General features: G+C 50.7%; 1 protein-coding gene across 1 annotated transcript; it reads left to right on the top strand.

Annotated features, from left to right (window-relative positions):
• Window positions 1-256: 256 nt before the first annotated feature.
• Window positions 257-16,341, top strand: LOC114771745 (E3 ubiquitin-protein ligase HECW2-like; the record flags this gene model as incomplete). The annotated part of the gene is made up of 11 exons (XM_028965083.1): window positions 257-549; window positions 8,606-9,375; window positions 11,787-11,894; window positions 12,066-12,160; window positions 12,961-13,036; window positions 14,090-14,259; window positions 14,418-14,560; window positions 14,936-15,036; window positions 15,114-15,694; window positions 15,786-16,089; window positions 16,240-16,341. Coding segments are annotated over exons 2-11 (2,035 nt in total), but the record flags the coding sequence as incomplete, so codon positions are not given.
• Window positions 16,342-16,700: the final 359 nt, after the last annotated feature.

Here is a 16,700-nt window from a genome sequence, read left to right on the forward strand (position 1 = left end):
TACTTTACAGTATGAAGAATCGTGGCCCTGTAGCGCCCCCTTCTGGCAAGTCGCATGAGAAGGACTCCAGGTCGTAGGGGAAGGGGGAGGAGCCGGGTAGGGGTCAGGTAGGGGTCAGGTAGGGGTCAGAGTTTTCTTTTAATATACTATCCGAATTGGAACACGTGAAGGAGATGAATAAAGCAGGTGGATTGTGCGAAGTGCATTGTGGGATGTGGGCGGCAGGGGGCGCTGTCCTCCTCCTGTCCGTCCCGTAAACACCTTCACGCCGCGGCGGAGGAGTAAGAGGAGGCCGCTGTAGAGCCGTGTCCTCCCGGGGCTCCGCGGCGGTTCTGATCCGAGCTCCGCCGGAACCGGAACCGGAACCGGACTGACGGACGGACGGACGGACGGGCATGTGGCCGCAGCGGCGGCGGCGGCGAGGATGTAAATAAACGCGGACGAGACGAGCTGCTAGCCGCGTCGGAGCCCCCGGAGCCGCCGGAGCCGCCGGAGCCGCTGCCCGGCTGAGGCGCGCTGGTCCTCGGCGGGCCTGGCGTCCCGCTGGCGGTAAGGAGCGCTGCTTTTATACACGTTCTCAATAATCATAACCAGAAATAATGTGCGCTGCTTTTATACACGTTCTCAATAACCAGAAATAATGTGCGCTGCTTTTATACACGTTCTCAATAATCATAAATAATGTGCGCTGCTTTTATACACGTTCTCAATAATCATAACCAGAAATAATGTGCGCTGCTTTTATACACGTTCTCAATAACCAGAAATAATGTGCGCTGCTTTTATACACGTTCTCAATAATCATAAATAATGTGCGCTGCTTTTATACACGTTCTCAATAATCATAACCAGAAATAATGTGCGCTGCTTTTATACACGTTCTCAATAATCATAACCAGAAATAATGTGCGCTGCTTTTATACACGTTCTCAATAATCATAAATAATGTGCGCTGCTTTTATACACGTTCTCAATAATCATAACCAGAAATAATGTGCGCTGCTTTTATACACGTTCTCAATAATCATAACCAGAAATAATGTGCGCTGCTTTTATACACGTTCTCAATAATAAAAAAAATAATAATCATGAATAATGAACCCGGGCGGGATTTAAATGAACGTGGCTACAGGTTCTCGGCGCATGATGGTGCGGGTCAAGTTCACGAGTGGACCTGAAGAAGAGGAGGAGGAAGATGCGACCGTAAAAAAAAAAAAAAAACGATTTGTCTGAATCGAAGGATATTAGGATCACGTGGAGGTCTCATCATCATCATCATCATCATGATTTCCTGCTCTCTGAGATCTTAGTATCTGAATACGTGTGGCTTCAGAGCCACATGGCCAGCGTAGTACAGTAGATATGATAATAATAATAATTCTCCGAATATGATACGGACCGACCATCTTGAAGGGCTTCAGTTGACTCGGTTTCAACCTGGAACAAAGCGACCTGACGATCCGCGTCTCCATCCTCACACCAGACAAAAGAAAATTACCTACAAGGGGCGGCCGTTCAGGCCTTCACGCTCACTTGGGGCTAATAAGCGTATGAAGTTTCTGGTAAGAGCGAGAGGAGGAGGAGGAGGAGGAGAGGCTCTCTGAACACCCTGTAATTCAAGAGATGACTGAGGATGGAGAATAAAGCAGCTCGCTCCACCATCTGGAAGCCTGGTGGTCACGTTGGCAGAAGCTCACCTAGAAGTTCCACCTAGAACGAAACAACGTGTCTCCGGAACCTACATGGAACATTTAAACAACGTTACATACTGACACAAACCGGCTACATGAACGTGCAAGAACAATGTTCTGGATGGTCTGTACGGGTTCCATTGGGGATCATGGGTTCTTGAACATGACCTAATGCTTGATGAGTCGTGGCCAAGCTGGTCTCCTTCCAGCCATGGAGTCGGGGAGGTTTAGAGGGCGTGTCTCCTTCCAGTCAGGGAGGTTTTGAGGGCGTGTCTCCTTCCAGTCGGGGAGGTTTAGAGGGTGTGTCTCCTTCCAGCCATGGAGTCGGGGAGGTTTAGAGGGCGTGTCTCCTTCCAGTCAGGGAGGTTTTGAGGGCGTGTCTCCTTCCAGTCGGGGAGGTTTTGAGGGCGTGTCTCCTTCCAGTCGGGGAGGTTTTGAGGGCGTGTCTCCTTCCAGTCGGGGAGGTTTAGAGGGTGTGTCTCCTTCCAGCCGTGGAGTTGGAGAGGTTTTGAGGGCGTGTCTCCTTCCAGCCGTGGAGGTTTTGAGGGCGTGTCTCCTTCCAGTTGGGGAGGTTTTGAGGGCGTGTCTCCTTCCAGCCGTGGAGGTTTTGAGGGCGTGTCTCCTTCCAGTCAGGGAGGTTTTGAGGGCGTGTCTCCTTCCAGTCGGGGAGGTTTAGAGGGTGTGTCTCCTTCCAGCCGTGGAGTTGGGGAGGTTTTGAGGGCGTGTCTCCTTCCAGCCGTGGAGGTTTTGAGGGCGTGTCTCCTTCCAGTCGGGGAGGTTTAGAGGGTGTGTCTCCTTCCAGTCGGGGAGGTTTAGAGGGTGTGTCTCCTTCCAGCCGTGGAGTTGGAGAGGTTTTGAGGGCGTGTCTCCTTCCAGCCGTGGAGGTTTTGAGGGCGTGTCTCCTTCCAGTTGGGGAGGTTTTGAGGGCGTGTCTCCTTCCAGCCGTGGAGGTTTTGAGGGCGTGTCTCCTTCCAGTCAGGGAGGTTTTGAGGGCGTGTCTCCTTCCAGTCGGGGAGTTGGGGAGGTTTTGAGGGCGTGTCTCCTTCCAGCCGTGGAGGTTTTGAGGGCGTGTCTCCTTCCAGCCATGGAGTTGGGGAGGTTTTGAGGGCGTGTCTCCTTCCAGTCTGGGAGATTTAGAGGGCGTGTCTCCTTCCAGTCGGGGACGTTTTGAGGGCGTGGTGCTTCTGTCCCTTTAATATGGGGGCGATTTGTTTATTTGAGACATAACGTTCCTTCAAACGTAACTATAAGAAAGGTGGAGCCTGAGGAAATGACGGCAACATGAACGTTCCTGCAGGAAGTCGGGTCACCGTCCTGTCTGTGAGGAGAAGGTCCTGCATCTGGGCTGCAGAACCTGGAACGTATCAGAGGAAGGTTGTGGGAGTCTGTGGTCCAGAAATAGCCTGTGGCCGAGGTGGGAACAATGACGGGGACTCCAGCACTTCCTGCCACCGCATGAACTCTGACCGTTCTTCACGTCCGTCAACCTGCTCCACATCTCCATGTGGGTTCCTCGGTGGCGCAGAGCTTATTTACTGGATCCGGTACGCTCCTCTTCTCCAGTTTCTGGTAGAGAGGGCTCCACGTGTCTAATTCAGATGATGCGGTGATACGTTCTGGAACGTGCAGATGTTCCGCGTAGGACCAGGTTCTGTTTCGTTTCACGATGTACCGTCTAACGTGTAAATGGCTGAAATACAACTCCCCAACTTCAGAGCGGTGGCCTGGCGGTGAAGGAAGCGGCCCCGTAATCGAATCCCGAGCCGCCAAGGTGCCACTGAGGTCCCCTTGATGAAGGTCCCCACACGCTGGACACCTGTCATGTGCTGGTGAAATACCGAGGACCCGTGTCACCCTGGCAGCAGCTGCTTGTGTCGGGTTATTTCCTGCTGTTGTGGTGGTGTGAACTTCCCGATTGGGATGGAGTGGAGATGTTTCTTCTGCCCCGTCCCACGTCCTCAGCGGCCACTTTTTAAATAAACCTGATGGAGCTGGACGATGGAGAACGTCGTGTTATGTAATAACCGTCTCGCTGCTCGCTGCGTCCCAGTATTTTTAGAACGGAGAGACCTGGTTGCAGTTCAGCTCCGTTCCTCTGGTGCTGAGATGTTGGGGTTTACGGAAGCGAGGTGTGTGTGTGTGTGTGTGTGTGTGTGTGCCGTTTTATAAAGGTCCATTTGGAAGGTTAGTCCTGGTTTTGCTGCATGTAGACCAGTGTGGAGAACATGATCTCTGGACAACACACACTTTTTAAAAATAGATCTAGATATGGGCCAGCGCGTCAGATGTCTGGCTTCAGCAGGAATAGACGTAGTGGAGACGTGGGTCCTCGAGGGGCCGAGGGGACTGTAGGCCATCGTTCTTAGAGAACTTGCCGTCTCCTGGGTGTCTGTGGAGGGAGCAGCGTACTTTACTCCAAGTTCAATTCCAATTTCCCCATTCAGTCCAGGACACTCGCCTACGAACCAGAAGACCCAGGTTCAAACCCCACTTACTACCATCGTGTCCCTGAGCAGGACACTTAACCCTGAGTGTCTCCAGGGGGGGACTGTCCCTGTAACTACTGACTGTAAGTCGCTCTGGATAAGGACGTCTGATGTAATTAATCCGTTTCGGTTGTATTAGACGCCTTCAGAGGTTTGAGATCTTTGGAATTAAATTACGAGAACGTGTCCAAAAAAGAAGAATGCGGAGTTGGGTTTTCGGGGTCTACGTGTGTGTTGATGCTGGTCTTTTCAGGATGTGTACATGTGTAGTGTGGTGGTCTCGTTCCGTAATTTGCTCTCGGCGCGGTGTCCAGTGTTTGAATTGGAGTACGTGAGCTCCAGAGCTCTGACTCGGCCTTGGTGTGTTCTGGGGGACGTGGGCGTTTGGACGGCTCTGCGCCACAGGAAGACGGTGAAGGAGATTTCTCCTGTGGGTTCCTCGTGCTATCGAGGGTTAAATAGGGAGGTGCACGAGGAATGTGAGGAACGCTGTGGTCACGTGAATCTCCTGGTGAGGATGTGGACTTCCTCTGGAGGCCCGTTTCCTGCGCGTCTGCTGGGTTTTACTGTCCAGACTTCCTGCTCTTACAGGAAATGATGTCAGAGTCCCCAGTAGGAACCAGCCTTTGTTTCATCTTGGAAGTTTGGTTTAATTAATGCAGGTACAAAAACCAACTTCAGAACTTTACTGGGCCACCAGCAGAGCAATACCGCAGGATTCAGAGGAAGGTGGAGTTCACCGTGCAGAGCAAGGAGAGAAGCTGCTGTGATGGAGGTGTGGACCACTGGCAGACGGCGGCCTGATGATGAGCAGGGATTAATGGGGTCTTTCTTAATCCAACCATTCTCATTTAATCCCAATGCCGGGATCAGGGCCATTCACCTTCTCTCTCTCCCTCTCCCTCTCTCCCTCTCTCCCTCCCCGTCTCTGTCCCTCTCTCTCTCTCTCCCTCTCTCCCTCCCTCTCTCTCCCTCTGTCCCTCTCTCCCCTCTCTCTCTCTCTCTCTCTCTCTCCCTCTCTCCCTCTCTCCCTCTCTCTCTCTCTCTCTCTCTCTCCCTCCCTCTCTCTCTCCCCGTCTCTCTCCCTCTCTCCCCCCCCCCCCCCCCTTGATAGGTTGAGGTCGGCATTATACGCCTCTGTTGACCAGTAAACTCTGCAAAATATAGAAAATCTGACAAACGACAGAGTTGAAATGTAATGAAAAGTTCCATCTTAAATATGATTTATACGTAGCCTAGTGGGTAACACACTCGCATACGAACCAGAAGACCCGGGTTCAAATCCCACTTACTACCATTGTGTCCCTGAGCAGGACACTTAACCCTGAGTGTCTCCAGGGGGGACTGTCCCTGTCACTACTGATTGTAAGTTGCTCTGGATAAGGGCGTCTGATAAATGCTGTAAATGTAAATGATTTATCCACAGTGTACCTGGTCATATCAGCAGGGTTATGCTGCATGATTCCTAAAGTAATAAAGTGAAGTGATTGTCACATGTGATACACAGCTCAGTGGCACCTTGACTGGTCGGGGCCGCTTCCTTAACCGCTAGGCCACCGCTGCCCCCAGGTTCCTGTCTCCATGACTAGTTCTGCACACAATACAACCAGTGCTTTACCAAGGCAACGCTCTTCATTTCGGCCAACCCACTAATCATATGTGGGTGGTAGTAGCCTAGTGGGGAACACACCAGAAGACCCAGGTTCGAACCCCACTTACTACCATCGCGTCCCTGAGAAGGACACTTAACCCTGAGTGTCTCCAGGGGGGGGACTGTCCCTGTAAATACTGGATAAGGGCGTCTGGTAAATGCTGTAAATATGATGCGATGTTGGCCAACACGCCAAAAGGCCATAACCGTACGATTAAGCAGTTTCCTCCAGGATAAATCAAGTTCTCTGACTATTTCCCCCCTTTGGAGGCATGGACTCCACTAGACAGTTTTGGAAATTTTGATGAGCTCCTCAAACTCGGTGTTTGAAACCAGCAGTTTGAAGTTCAGTAGCTCCGTCACCGGTTGTCCTTCCCTGGAGTTCTTCTGACAGGTCCTGACCACTGCAGACCAGAAACAACTTGTAGAAGCTGTGATCCACTGTCTCAACATCACTGTTAGGCTCTCGAATCTTCGCTGCTTGTAGGACAGAATGTCCACCTGTCCCTCCTGGAGCCTTGATAAAACCGTATTATCGGTGCCCTGGCGTTGAGGTTGAGGAACATTCCGGCCATGTTTGGTTGTAATGGAATGCTGCATGAACTGTAAGTGTTATTGATGAATTATTAATGGCCTTCTGTAGTGTCCCGTGTTGCTCTGAACCCGGCGGCCTTCTGCACGTCGCTGCTCTCACTGGAAAATGCACAAGGTGAAGAGGAACGGAGAAGATCACCTTCAGAAGTGGCCCAGAATCGAATAAATCTGATAACCGCTCGGGTTATAACGGTTGAGATTCATCGGATCAAAACAGACCCAAACAGTCATTATTTCATCAGTCGCGAGGTGACGGTTAATTGTCAGGTCGTGTGATGTATGTTGCTGAGCTGTATTTAAACGTTGTAAATATGAAAACGGCACATTTTGAAAGTTAACTGCAGTATGTCAGTTTGGTTTATTTGTGTGCGCTGCGCTCGTAGACGTTAGAAAACGGCGCCCATTTGTTCGATTTCTCCTCGAGAAGCTGCGCAAGCCTCGACAGTTTAAGTAAAGAAGCAGCTTTGGGGGGGCCAGCTTGCAGAAGGTTGAGAACCCCCTGGGTTATAAGACTTACTATTAAAGCCACGTTACTACAGCCCTACAAGCACAGTGCTGGTTATCTGTAGGCCTGGATGAATTGTTGGTGTTAAAATCATGAAGAAACATGGCGGACGACAAGAACACGGCTTGTATTAGGTGCGATGATGGGATGAAATTGTCCTTTATTAGTCCCTTTATAGTGGGAAACTGGCAGGAAGTGGGCCGTATACTTATGCAAACTTGTATGTGAACTTACGTAAATGAACGTATGTATATAGAGCACGTACTGAGAAATTGGATTGTGTGTGGTCACCTGCATGGATGGCTCATGTCACCTTCTGACTGGTTCTCTGCTTTTTCACGCAACGTACAGGTGCAACAAATAAACCAGACCAAAACAGTCAAGATGTTCTTCACTCATTCTGAATCAAAAGCACATAGTCAGAAGAACGCAGCAAAAGCACAGCGTAAAATCGTTCATTTAGATTCTATCAACTGATGGCTGGAGACCCTCTTCTTCTATTCTTAAAAAAATTGGTTCATTTGCGTATGAGGAGATGTGCAGCTCTATGGGTGGAGTAACTGTGGTCCTGGTGGTCCTGGATCGCCATGGCATTTGGTGTTTTGGAGAGCTTTAGCCTTCTTGCAGCCGTGACTATAATGAAGTTGTGGTGGCCACTCTGACGCTGACGTTACCCAGAATTCTCTGGTGCATGTCAAGTTCTCAAACAGAGCTGTGTGGGAGACGGAACGCAGAACGGCTGTTATGTAAGGTCCAGAGAGGCTCTCACACTTGAGCTTGGTTCTCTACCCCCCCTTTCTTCTTCTTCTTCTCTCCACTCCTCACGCACTCACTCCACTTTTCTCCATTCCTCTGTTTCGACATTTCATAAACTCGACCCGATCCGTCTTCCTCCTGCAGTTATGTAAGCTCCACTGTGCCGTCTGTTGTCCCTCACACTTCCCGCTCTGCTCTGTCTCTTCTCCTCGCATCTTCTCTTCAGGCCCGTCTGCCTCTGCTTGTCCACGCGCTCCATATGGACTGTTCTGGAAGTTCTCGTAATGTCATCCCGGCGTAGAAAATGGGTTCATGTCATGATAGTCACAGGTGACCACAGTCCACATGACCTCTTCAGCACATTTCCTGCTTTGACAGCTGGTGGTCAGCTGGTGCTGTGAAATATTAGATGGACGTGGCGATGACGCGGATGTCCTGAGCTCCGGTGATGGAGAGAGATGGTTCACAGCTGCGCCGGAGAACCGTAGCTGCTCGTCGGTGATTAAGTGCAGTGATGCTTAAGCCGCCGCTCTCGTCCAGCCCCGCCCTCCCACCAGATTAAAATGGTGGCATTTTAATCACCGAAGGCCACCGCCATCATCTCCAGAGCAGACGCCACACGAAATGTTGGCAACAGATCCCGTTCTCTTTTGTTTTAATTTACGTGATACGTTATCTTCATGCTGGTGTACTGAGACATCCAGCCTTATCCAGAGCGAGTAGTGACAGGGACAGTGTCCTACTCAGGGACACGATGGCAGTAAGTGGGGTTCGAACCTGGGACTCTGCTCTTCTGGTTTTTAGATGGGTGTCTTGTTTGGTAGAACGGAGAGCTGGTGAACCGCAGAATCCGGCTTCGTTGTGTCACTCCCTCTGGTCAACGTGCCCATTCTTACTTTGTCCGTCTGTCCTTCTCTTGCAGGCACCATCTACCTGGCTCTCCCAGCACAATGCGGTCCCGTCAAGGGCTCTTCTCTTCAGCCCTTGGTAGGATGTGTGGAGGAATCCGCAACACACCAGAGCGGCGGCGTCCATTCTTCACCGTGACCGGGGGATTCCCGCCAGAGTCTGTGGCATCTACAAAAGCTTTATAAGGACCTGAACAGTTGGGCTGAGGAAGCCAGATGATCTTCTGACCGTCTGGAGGCATCCCACCCTCTTTATTCTCTTCCCTTCTTCCTCATCTTGGTCATCCTCCTCACCCAGCGTCCACCATTCGCCCCTCCCTCGCCACGGCAGTCCTCCCCCCCCGCTCCCGTCCCCACCCCTCCCACCACCACCATCACCCCCACCCACATCATCAACCCCATCAGCCCCACCACCCCAACCCTGTTGCCATGGCTACAACTGCCCGCGAGCACCTGTTGGTGGTGCGGAGGCGGAGCCCACACATGCGCTACACGCTGGGCCCTGAAAACCTGCGCGGGCTTTCGGTCCAGGGCGGAGCCAGCGGGGACGTGGCTGGAGCTGTTGTAGGTGGCCCGGGGGGTGGCCCAAGACCCGGCCCATCTGACACCCCTCTCGGGCTGCCCCGAGCCAACAGTGACACGGACCTGGTGACCTCTGAGAGCCGCTCATCACTCACAGCTTCCACCTACCAGTTCACGCTGGGGCGGGGCCAGAACCTGGTCATCTCCTGGGACATCAAAGAGGAGGTGGACGCCACCGACTGGATTGGACTCTACCACATAGGTAAGCAGGACCTTCAGGATCTGGAGAGGGACCACTAAAGCCCCTTTGTATGTAAAGAAATGGTTAGATGTTTAGAGGACGTGAAGGAGGCTTCAAGGTCCTGTAAATAAATGCTGCTGTAAATGTTCTGAGTGTTTTTCATGCTGAAGATCCCTGGACCTTGTGAGGAGGAATGACCAGTACAGCAGTGGAGCTGAGGACTATTATCTGGTGACCTGTAATGTGGTGTGTGTGTGTGTGTGTGTGTGTGTGTGTGTGTGTGTGTGTGAAGACCACGAGAGCTGAGTCAGCTGTGCGGTATGGAGTACGGAGACACCGTGTCATTGGCTGCCTTTTATCACGTCCATCCGCTCTCACTCGTTTATCTTTATATTTCACTCTCTCTGTTCCTCTCACACTCACTGAAGGTCACCTTTTAATCACTCCACTCTGCTGCATAGTTCAAATGTCCAGTGTAGAGGTGGCTCTTCAGTCGGTGGTCCAACACCACGGTCCCTGTCCTGGGGCAGCTGATGGATTCTCCCCATGAAGGCAGCAGGCTTCTCCTGAATGGAAGTACCATTAACTCTGTGTGTGTGCTGGTCTGCTGTGAACAGGCCGGGAGAGGGGAAGTGGTGTCCAGTGAAAGGCGAGATTGATCTAGTCTGGGGGGGCGGGAAGGGGAATTCCTGAGACTCTCTCTCCGGGGCCTTGGCCCGCCAGCCATCGATCAGTCCCCCGGGGAGCTGTCCCATCCCTCACAGACGAGCTCGCCCGATTTACCAGGGTCTACCATAGTCTGTACTTGACCTGGAGTAAAGGAGGACTGGTCCTCTGCTGGTGGAGGGGAGGCTCCTCACATCATTTTGCCACGAAGTGACATTTTGGCTGTTGTGTGGCATCGTGGGCTTGGCCGGGCGTGAGTTGTGGATTGTTGGAAGTCAACAGTCACCTTCGTAAATATATAGGCTCTCAACCCTCACCGTCGATCTCAAGCAATAACTCTACCTTTTTTATTCTTGTAAAGCGACGGCCGGATGAAATGTTACAGCGTTCTAGAAGGTGTATTTCACCATGAAAGGTCCGCTAGAACAGTTGTCAGGTCCGGCAGCTTCTCTAGATACTTAGCAAGCATTTCTTTGTCAACATCGGCTGGTTGTGTGTCCAACATTCCACACCAACATGCTTTTTTTTAAAATAAATATGCAGAAAATTGCAGTATGAAGCCAATAGAATGCAAAGTGTGCACTGTCTCTGGGGCCTATGTAGCCCAGAATGCAATGCAGCGGTGAAACAACTGATGTAGCGAGTTAGGATATTTTGATCAATGGAACATTGTGAATGATTTGGAATGCACCGTTATAGTTTAATTTTATTTTATCATTTAGAAGTTAGGTTTGAGTAACACTGCACCCTTCAGATCAGATAATCTAATCGTGATTAGTTCCGCTTTTCAGTTTCTACTGTTAATTTAAGTCCTCCATTAGTCATGGAATTAATACGCTCGGAAATCTCTGTAATCGGTCGGATTCATTCACAACAGCAGTGCTTTAATGAACGTTGACGATACAGACGATAAGAGCAGCCCGTGGAACATTCCTTGGTGTATTCTGCTCCGAGCTAGCTCTGCTAGCGTAGCTGAAGCGCCGTTAGCACGATGCTAAATGGCGGCGAGGAGCAGATGGGCGTCTGTGGGAGGGGAAGCTGACTCAGGAAGGGTTTTTATATATAGACCAGTATTAAACCATCTGCCACCTCCGAATCGCCGCTACGTGATCTGTCCATGTCAGGTGTCATGTATTAAGTATTAATAATCGATCTCTAATCTCAAAGGGGGAACAAACTTTTTTGCTCACCAGCCAGTGTGGCTTGTACATTTAAAAAAAAAAAATTTAATTCTGGGGCGAAGACATTAAACCCATTTAATCATACAAAATTTTTTCAATTTTTCATTGATTCTTTACGCAGCATCACTCTTATGTGCTACAGAGGTCTGAAGATTTTACTTTTCTCATCATGACCACATTTATCAAGGTCTCAAATTCTTCACATCAAACTAACACAGGTATCTCTTTAAAATAATAGTTCGTGTCAGTTTCTGGTGCGCAGGAAACGTTCACCAAACACAAGTAGTTTTTATTTTTTTTGATTTTATGAAAATCACTTGAGAAAAGCAAATTAATTCAGTGATTATTTTCAGTATTTAATGTTTCCTGTTTCTGGTGGGTTTTATATCAGATGGAATATAAATGATGATTATGGCTTCGTTCTGCTTCTCTTGTAATAGCTGCGGTTTTATTATTGGTAATTTTGTCACTTTGCTTCTTTTGCTGCTTGTGTTGCACTCGAGTGTGTTGACTTTGGATGGTCCATGTCCTTGACGAGATTATAATTCGCACACACACACACTCGCACACTCTTTGTGTTCTCAGACGAGACGTGTCCTGCCAACGTGTGGGACTCCAAGAACCGCGGGGTGAACGGGACTCAGAAGGGACAGATCGTCTGGAGGCTGGAGCCGGGACCTTATTTTATGGAGCGTGAGTGACTGCGCACACACACACACACACACACACACACACTCACTCATCCCTGCAGCTGATCCAGATGAAGTTTCCGTTTTGCCAGTATTTATTTACACTTTTTTTTGTTAAAATGTGTATTTTGAAGGTGTCAGTGTTCGTTTGTGTGTGTGCGCCTGTGTCCACCAGCTGAGACTAAGATCTGTTTCAAGTATTACCACGGAGTGAGTGGCGCCCTGAGAGCAACGACCCCCTGCATCACCGTCAAGAACCCCGGCGTCCTGGTCAGTGTCCTCTCATGCGTCCCCATGCCTCCACGATGTCATGCAGGCTGTAATGATCGCTCCAAACAGCCATCCTAGGAAATAAACGGTTCGGTAGTCTTGGGACTGGACTGACCGGCAGTGACGGTGGGGAAGGGGCGGAGCTAAGAATTTACCAAAATTGCGTGGAGGAAGAGGGGGTTTATGGTAACTGTGTGAAATTACTGTTATTCCATGTATTTGAATTGGTTTTAGATGCATATTACTTTATTATGAATTTATGGTCTGTCCAGGGATATAAAGGCCTGCCCAAGTTGGTTGGCGAATGAGAGAGCTTGACTTATTTATATTTTGTATTTATGTATAATTGAATAAATGGAGCCGTCTTCACAGCCACCGTCACCGCACAGGGGGGTCTTCATGCCCCGTTTGCCGTACAGGGGATTCACCATTTCTGATTCTCTGCATTGATACCAGCTGGCACAAATTAATTTGATATGAAATGATGTGCACTAATCCAGGGTCAGAGGTGCAGATTAACGGGGCGTGGCTCCACCCGCTCTGCGTTTCAGCAGTAGTGTGTTTTTCAGCGGGTGTAATGTATGAATATCAATATCAAAATAAAAAAATGAAATGTGCACAACTTCCTGATGTGAGGAGTTGTTTATTTCGATACCGGATCGACCCTTTAATTGTGTTACTGTCCACAGCGCTGCTTTACGGTTTGTCCCTGATCGTGTAGTATTTATATTACGTCCATTTTACACAGTAAAAGTCTGTCTGTCTGGGTGAATAAAATCCTTTTCTTTCTTCCTTTGTAGGCGGGAGCAGAGGGCCAGTTGGACAGTCAGGTGGTCTCAGAACACTGTCGCAAACTCGTCAGTTTTACGTTATCAGGTGTGTGTGCATGCGTGTGTGTCGAGAGTGGCCATTACTGCCTACATTTAGGTAAAGTGCTGCACTTAAGAGCGGAGCGGCGGCCAGCAGGGTCTCCGGCTGCAGGAATATTCTCCACTCAGGGTCGCCGCCATTGTTTCACTCTCAGTGGCCGGCCGATCCCATTTTCCCATTTGTAAATACAAACCCGAGGCTGACCTCTACTGCCACTCGGTGGTTACGATGTGTAACTGCAGGAGATGGAACGCACGTCACTGTGAGATAAATATAATTATTTATGATAGTAATTTATTTAATTCCAGACTAGAGGCCATCTGGTGCGTGTGTGCATCACTACATACCTGCTTCATTTCTATCCTGCCCGAGGCCATCAGGTTTTCATTGTGTGGCTGGATTTATGTGCTCCAGTCGCTTTGTGGCTATTTGATCATCTGTCCAAGTTAGCGAGAATGAAACAAATACGTTTTATATTAATGTTTGTAGAGTTTCTGGGTTCTATTCTAGACTGTAGACCATCTGGTGTGTGTGTGTGTGTGTGTGTGTGCGCTTTGTTCATCACTACATAGCTGAGGGCATCAGTTTTCATTGTGTGGCTAGATGTATGTACAGGGTGGGACATTTATATGGATACACCTTAATAAAATGGGAATGGTTGGTGACATTGAACACATTTTATAAGTGGTCAGACACTTGTAAATAACTCGTGAAAGAATAAAGTTACACCATTGTTTTTCTTGTGAAATTACCAATAAATTTGATGTCACATGACCCTCTTCCTATTGAAAAAAAGTTGGATCCAAGATGGCCAACCTCAAAATGGCCACTATGGTCACCACCCATCTTGAAAAGTTTGCCCCCTCACATATACTAATGTGCCACAAACAGGACGTTAATATCGCCACCCATTCCCATTTTATTGAGGTGGATCCATATAAATGGCCCCCCCTGTACAGGTTCTACCCCCGGATCACATACTGGTGGTCCACCGTCTGCCTTTCGCTGTGTGGCTGATGGAGAGAGAGGTTTTTAAGTCTTGTGATTATGTGTCTGTAGATATTCGTGCTCAGGGCCTGAAGAAGGGGATGTTCTTCAATCCCGATCCCTATTTGAAGATGTCCATCCAGCCCGGGAAGAGATGGAGCTTCCCCACCTTCACCCATCATGGCCAGGAGAGACGAGCCTCCATCATCTCCAACACCACCAACCCCGTGTGGCACGGAGAGGTGAGGGCAGACGGAGACGCGTCACACGTCACACCTAAATGGCCCAGAAAGCTCCCGTGGCTCCTTCATCTGAGGGTGCAGCCGGGCGTGGCCGATGGGCTAATAATATTAAAGCCTTCTGGTGAGTGTGCACACGTCGTTTGTCTCCCCCTGCGCAGAAGTACACGTTTGTGGCCCTGATGACAGACGTCTTGGAAATTGAGGTCAAGGACAAGTTTGCCAAAAGCCGTCCAATCATCAAGCGCTTTTTGGGTCAGCTGACCATCCCGGTGCAGCGGCTCCTCGAGCGCCACGCAGCAGGGTGAGTAGAGACCTGTCACCACTGCGGTTGTCCCTGAAATGTCCATCTGGGGCGAAGCTCTGGCGTCTGACATTGTCTTCGATGTCCAGTTCGCTCGTCTCTTTGTATCTTCTCTGCTTGATGATGCCAGTTGCGTCCCACCTGCTCAGGGTCCCGGTCCCCGTCACTTTTTATTCCATCTTTAGTATGAGGAGCAGAGCATTAGAGCATCAGGGAGGTAGTGGCCTAGCGGGTAACACACTAGCCTATGGACCAGAAGACCCAGGTTCAAACCCCACTTACCACCATCGTGTCCCTGAGCAGGACACTTACAGGGACTGTCCCTGTAACTACTGACTGTAACAGATAATAACGAGACTCCGTCTTGTGATTCAGGGCCCACCCGGCGAGCTTCGCGCTGTCCCGCCGTCTCCCCACGGAGCACGTGAGTGGCCAGCTGCAGTTCAGGGTGGACATCACCTCCACCGGACACGAGGGTGAGAGACGCTTTCGTCCTCAGTGTTCACGTCCATTTGGAGTTTTACGTTTAAAGCCACTTCTTCCTCAACCTCAGATGCCGTGGGATCGTTACTGGGGGCTTCGTCCGTTAACGGGGACCCGGGCAGCCCGTCTGATGACGAGGACATGCTCCACCCGTCGTCCAGACTGCCGCGGGGACTGTCCCCTACCGGCTCGGAGGGATCTTGCGAGGGATTCCGGAACGGCGAGGGACTCTGCGACCTGGACGACATCCGCCTGAGGGACCTCCGGGGGGTGGCGGAAGGAGAGGTGGCCGAGGCGTCCCCTGGACACGCCCAATGCCAGGTCTCTCTGAACGATTACCTGGATGCCATCGAAGCGCCCAGAGGTCCCGGAGAGAGGCCGCTGGGCGCCGCGTCCCCAAAACTGCGCTCCAGCTTCCCCACCGACACCCGGCTGAACGCCATGCTGCACATCGACTCGGACGAAGACGAGGAGGGGACGCAGCGCGGCGCCGAGACGCTCACCGGCGGGCAGGAGAAGGGGGTGGAGACTGCCCCGGCCGCTCAGGAGGCAGCAGCGAATGAGGGAACGGACGGAGGAGAGGACGAGGTGGAGGAGGGAAGCCAGGGGGCGCCAGCGAGCGGCGAACAGCCACCAGAAAAGTCCACTCAGGTGAAGACATGCGCTTGGAGGGGACAAACAGTTCTGGTAATTTACGGTAAAGCTTGAATACGTCCACTTTTCACGTCATCGTACGTTGCAGGAAGGGGAAAAGGGGGCGGAGGCAGTACCTAAGAAGGAGAATGAGGAGGCGGGGCCTGCAGACACCACCAGCGAAGCCACGCCTACAGAAGAGGGAGGTGGGACCGCTGCATCCAACCAATCGGGCGTTGCCGGCGCCAGCGGCGTGGCGAACGGGGAAGAGGAAGGCGGTGAGGTGTGGCAGCGTAGGCGGAGCCTGCAAGCTTCCGCAAACAGCTCACAGGAGGAGGGCCCACAGCCTGTCGAAGGAGGCGGGGCTGCAGCTGAATCGGGGCAGGTTGCCATGGAAACAGATGGAGGGTCAGGTGAGCTGTTTTTTCCTAGAGAGAATAAGAATAATAAGACGTCTTATAACAGCGTTGAACTCCTTCACTTTCTGGTTTTATTCTTTACTAATTGATCATTCAGTGTAGATTGTGTGTGTGTGTGTGTGTGTGTGTGTGTGTGTCTGCCAGGATCTGCAGCTCAGGTGAACGGCCACCAGCCTGTTCGTTCCCTTCCCTCCGTGCGACACGACATCAGCCGTTACCAGAGAGTGGATGAGCCGCTCCCCCCCAGTGAGTGTGTGTGTGTGTGTGGGGTTGGGTGTAATGTGTGTGTGTGGTGTGGAGGATGTTTCGTGTAGTTGAATGTGTGTGTGTGTGTGTGTGGAGGATGTTTCGTGTAGTTGAATGTGTGTGTGTGTGTGTGTGGAGTGTTTCGTGTAGTTGAACGTGTGTGTGTGTGTGTGGTGTGTGTGTGTGTGTGTGGAGGATGTTTCGTGTAGTTGAACGTGTGTGTGTGTGTGTGTGGAGGATGTTTCGTGTAGTTGAACGTGTGTGTGTGTGTGTGTGTGTGTGGATGTTTCGTGTAGTTGAACGTGTGTGTGTGGTGTGTGTGGAGGAGTTCGTGTAGTTGAACGTGTGTTGTTGTGTGT

The sequence above is a fragment of the Denticeps clupeoides genome, unplaced genomic scaffold, assembly GCF_900700375.1.
Source record: "Denticeps clupeoides unplaced genomic scaffold, fDenClu1.1, whole genome shotgun sequence".
NCBI lineage: Eukaryota > Metazoa > Chordata > Actinopteri > Clupeiformes > Denticipitidae > Denticeps > Denticeps clupeoides.